This window comes from Pundamilia nyererei, unplaced genomic scaffold, assembly GCF_000239375.1.
Source record: "Pundamilia nyererei isolate P.nyererei 1_Seehausen unplaced genomic scaffold, PunNye1.0 scaffold00134, whole genome shotgun sequence".
Lineage (NCBI taxonomy): Eukaryota > Metazoa > Chordata > Actinopteri > Cichliformes > Cichlidae > Pundamilia > Pundamilia nyererei.
This window is the reverse complement of record NW_005187535.1, coordinates 816,041-819,126: the sequence shown is the minus strand read 5'-3', so window position 1 is coordinate 819,126 and position 3,086 is coordinate 816,041. Positions and strand designations below refer to the sequence as shown.

General features: G+C 41.2%; 1 protein-coding gene across 1 annotated transcript; it reads right to left on the bottom strand.

The window, feature by feature from the left end:
* Positions 1-6: 6 nt before the first annotated feature.
* Positions 7-2,827, bottom strand: hmox2a (heme oxygenase 2a). The gene is made up of 7 exons (XM_005743648.2): positions 2,709-2,827; positions 2,038-2,149; positions 1,803-1,920; positions 1,236-1,403; positions 766-1,089; positions 520-652; positions 7-219 (listed from the first exon to the last, which is right to left on the bottom strand). The coding sequence occupies exons 2-7, from the start codon at positions 2,127-2,129 to the stop codon at positions 92-94; spliced, it is 963 nt and encodes a 320-aa protein (XP_005743705.1). The 5' UTR covers positions 2,130-2,149; positions 2,709-2,827; the 3' UTR covers positions 7-91.
* Positions 2,828-3,086: the final 259 nt, after the last annotated feature.

Here is a 3,086-nt window from a genome sequence, read left to right as displayed (position 1 = left end):
GTGCATGCATCATAAAATAGCTTTTCAAACAACTGCATCACTGCAAAAGCTCTTTCACCGACATAAGTTGTTTCTGAAGTAGAAAGCTGTGTCACATAAAGTACCAGGCAGTAAACCCAGCCAGGGCGGCCATCCAGGCAGCCAGAACCACCTGGCAGGGCGGATGTCTGAGAAGTGTCATGGCTAACTGGCACGCATGCGTAGGATTTCCACTAACAGCTGTTCAGAGGAGACATGAAGATGAGAACACAGAAAAAAGGAGGGGGAAAAAAACAGGATAATTGAATTAGGTACTTCATGTAACTTTGTAGCTATGAATGGTCTGACACTTTGCACTCAGACATCCCACAGTTAAAAGGATCCCTTTTAACTGAAGTCCATGATGACACTGTCCAATCTTTTAAAGGCAAGTCTATAAACTATTATCAAACTGAGCACCAAATTTTTAACTTTCTATCTGCAGAATGAAATGCAAGAAACAAAATTTCATAAATACAGTAAAGGGGATGCATTTCTTACCCATTTTAGCTGCATAATATGGACACTTGTTGATATCGCCACCCTCCATCATCTCTGCATGACTGTGTCCAAACCCTGCATCTTGGACCTCCTCTTTGATAGTCTTTCCAAGCTCTTCAAGTTCTGTGAATACCTTTTTGTAAATAATAAAATTAAATATTTATTAACTTTAAATTTATCTTTCAAACAATGCACCTTTTTGCAAATTGCTGTACATTGTATAATTCCTATAAGCAGTTTCCTCACCATCATGTTGAAGCCAAAAGCCTGATTAGATTCTTCCACAATCCTGTCTTTGGTCTCAGCGTCCAGTTCCAGCTCATTCATCCTGCTTCGGTAAAGCTGCTTGAAGCCTTTGTGACTGTGGATTCCCTCAAACTGGTAGAAATTGAGACCTTCTCCTGTTGAGGGGAGCTTTAAAGCCCTCTGTGCCACTTTCTTAAGGATCTGTCCACCTGAGAGATCACCCATGTAGCGGGTGTAGGAGTGGGCCACTAACAACACTGGGTCCTTCTCCCCCACCTCATGGATGCGGTCCACATAAGGCTTGGTGCCTGCAGAGAGGCTAATCTGAAGAGAGAACACAACTGTGAAAGTCCAGTTGATTAAATACAGCTTTTGGGATGATGATACCTGTATAATCATAACTTAAGTGCCAGAAAAGATCAGCATTCTCTGGGACTGACATATTTATCCTCCATATGCTTCCTACTGACCTGGTTTTCCCAGTCTTCTCCATAGAAATACTCAAGGTCCTGGGCCAGGGCCTCATGCCGGTGCAGCTCTACGGGGAAATAGATTGGAGCGATATGATGATGGTCTTTGTTCTTCTCAATCTCCTCCTCCATAGCCGAGTAGACAAAATATAGAGCTGCTGTGCCTCTCTGACAGCAGAGGGAGGAAAGAGGGGAGAATTAAGTGGGTCAGAGTCAGACATAAAGTGTTTCATCTAGCAGAAACTGTTAGACATACCGTAATATACAGTTAAATGGTGAAATATGATTTTATTTGATAAACTGATGTTCCAGACAGCTCACATTTTGCCAGTTTCTTTGGCAGCATTTTTCTGATCATGCCTTAGAACCAAGGCAAAGCATAGATCGAGACTTTATCACACTGACAACACCAAATGTAGGCCTATGTCTCTAAGCACTTTCAATATACAGGGTCAAGCTGAAGACCTTTGTGTGACGCTCTCCTGTGTACAGTAGTTCATTACTTTCACTGGTTCACAGACACTTTAGCTGCCTTAATTCTTGCCTTTATATAGTGAAAAATCAAACCTTAAACAGCTCTCTTTTAATGCGTCCCCTGAGGAAATCTTTTACAAACTGGCAGTTCTCTGCTCTGTCGTGGGCCTCCTTGGTCCCCTCGGCCAACAGCTCAGACAGGTCTGTTGGACTTGGTGAAGCAGAAACGGACAGGAAGGGCGACACAAAAGAACACTTAGCCGTTTATCTGAATGACAAAATAGCAGCAAAGATAAATTGCTGCTTATTTACTTTGTTTTCTTCATACCTGAGAACTTCATCATCATTGTCATCGTCCAAAGCAATCATTGCCCTTCCTTTTTTGGCACTGTTGGGCTCTGGTGGGAATTCGTTTTCCATTATACTGGTTATATTTTGCCCTTAATAAGAAAAGGCAGATATTTAAAGAAAAATGTACAGGACAAACAAATACGAGCAGGAAATAAAAGAAAAGATTTAAATCATCAAAATATAAAATAAACAACTTGTCACCAGTTAAAATTATTTATTTAAAGTTAAAAAAAAATATGCTTATGTAGCCTAATACGGTTACGGTTAAACAGCCTGTTTACAAGGTTACAATATCACTTTCTAACGTGACAGCAAAAGCAGTTTGTGTCCTTTAATGCACCACATTTCCCTGTTAGCTGATCAAGCGCCAGGTGAAGGAATTACTGTGTTATCCCTTTAACGCATCTTCTTAAAAACCTTAGTTTTGGGAGAAATATTTCACAGACAGAGGCCGATAGCCACAGCTGACATCTGAAGGGAACAGTTACAAAACTGACGCTGCACGTACGTGTGTTTCGTAAGTAGCTACCGTTATAGTTACACTGTGCTGCTCACACGTTAAAGACCCGCTCTGTGTGTGTGAACACAAACACAAACAGCGTGTTATTACAATGTTTTAGGGATACGAGTCATGAAAAGCTAACTCACCTTGTCACAACACCGCCTGCACTGCTCGCTCCCAAACAGCAGGATTCAACGTTCACGGGGCACGCGTGACAACAAACCAATCGGTGGGTTCCCTTTAGTTGAGGTGCATTCTGATTGGATAAGTCCTCAGCTTATACACCAATCAAAGGTTCGTTTGTTGTTTTGATACTCTTGATTGGTATTTATCCTTATTGATGTACAACGGCTTAAATTTAGTCACGTATTAGTCACGTATTTCGGTTATTTGTTTGTTTAGCTCCTGTGGGTTGTGGTTTAATTGAAGATAGGTGTATATGATGGCACTTACACTCCAGCCTACTTATACACTGTTCAGAAATGCATACAGTCAATTAAACCTCTGTGATACTCATCTGGTCA

What these genes read in the sequence shown, in the direction of transcription:
- hmox2a (XM_005743648.2), bottom strand. Translation starts at nt 2,129, where the DNA reads ATGGAAAACGAATTCCCACCAGAGCCCAACAGTGCCAAAAAAGGAAGG. An exon ending in AATGATGATGAAGTTCTCAG is followed by an intron (nt 1,921 to 2,037) that starts GTATGAAGAAAA and finishes TGCTTCACCAAG; the next exon opens with TCCAACAGACCTGTCTGAGC. An exon ending in TTAAAAGAGAGCTGTTTAAG is followed by an intron (nt 1,404 to 1,802) that starts GTTTGATTTTTC and finishes CTCTGCTGTCAG; the next exon opens with AGAGGCACAGCAGCTCTATA.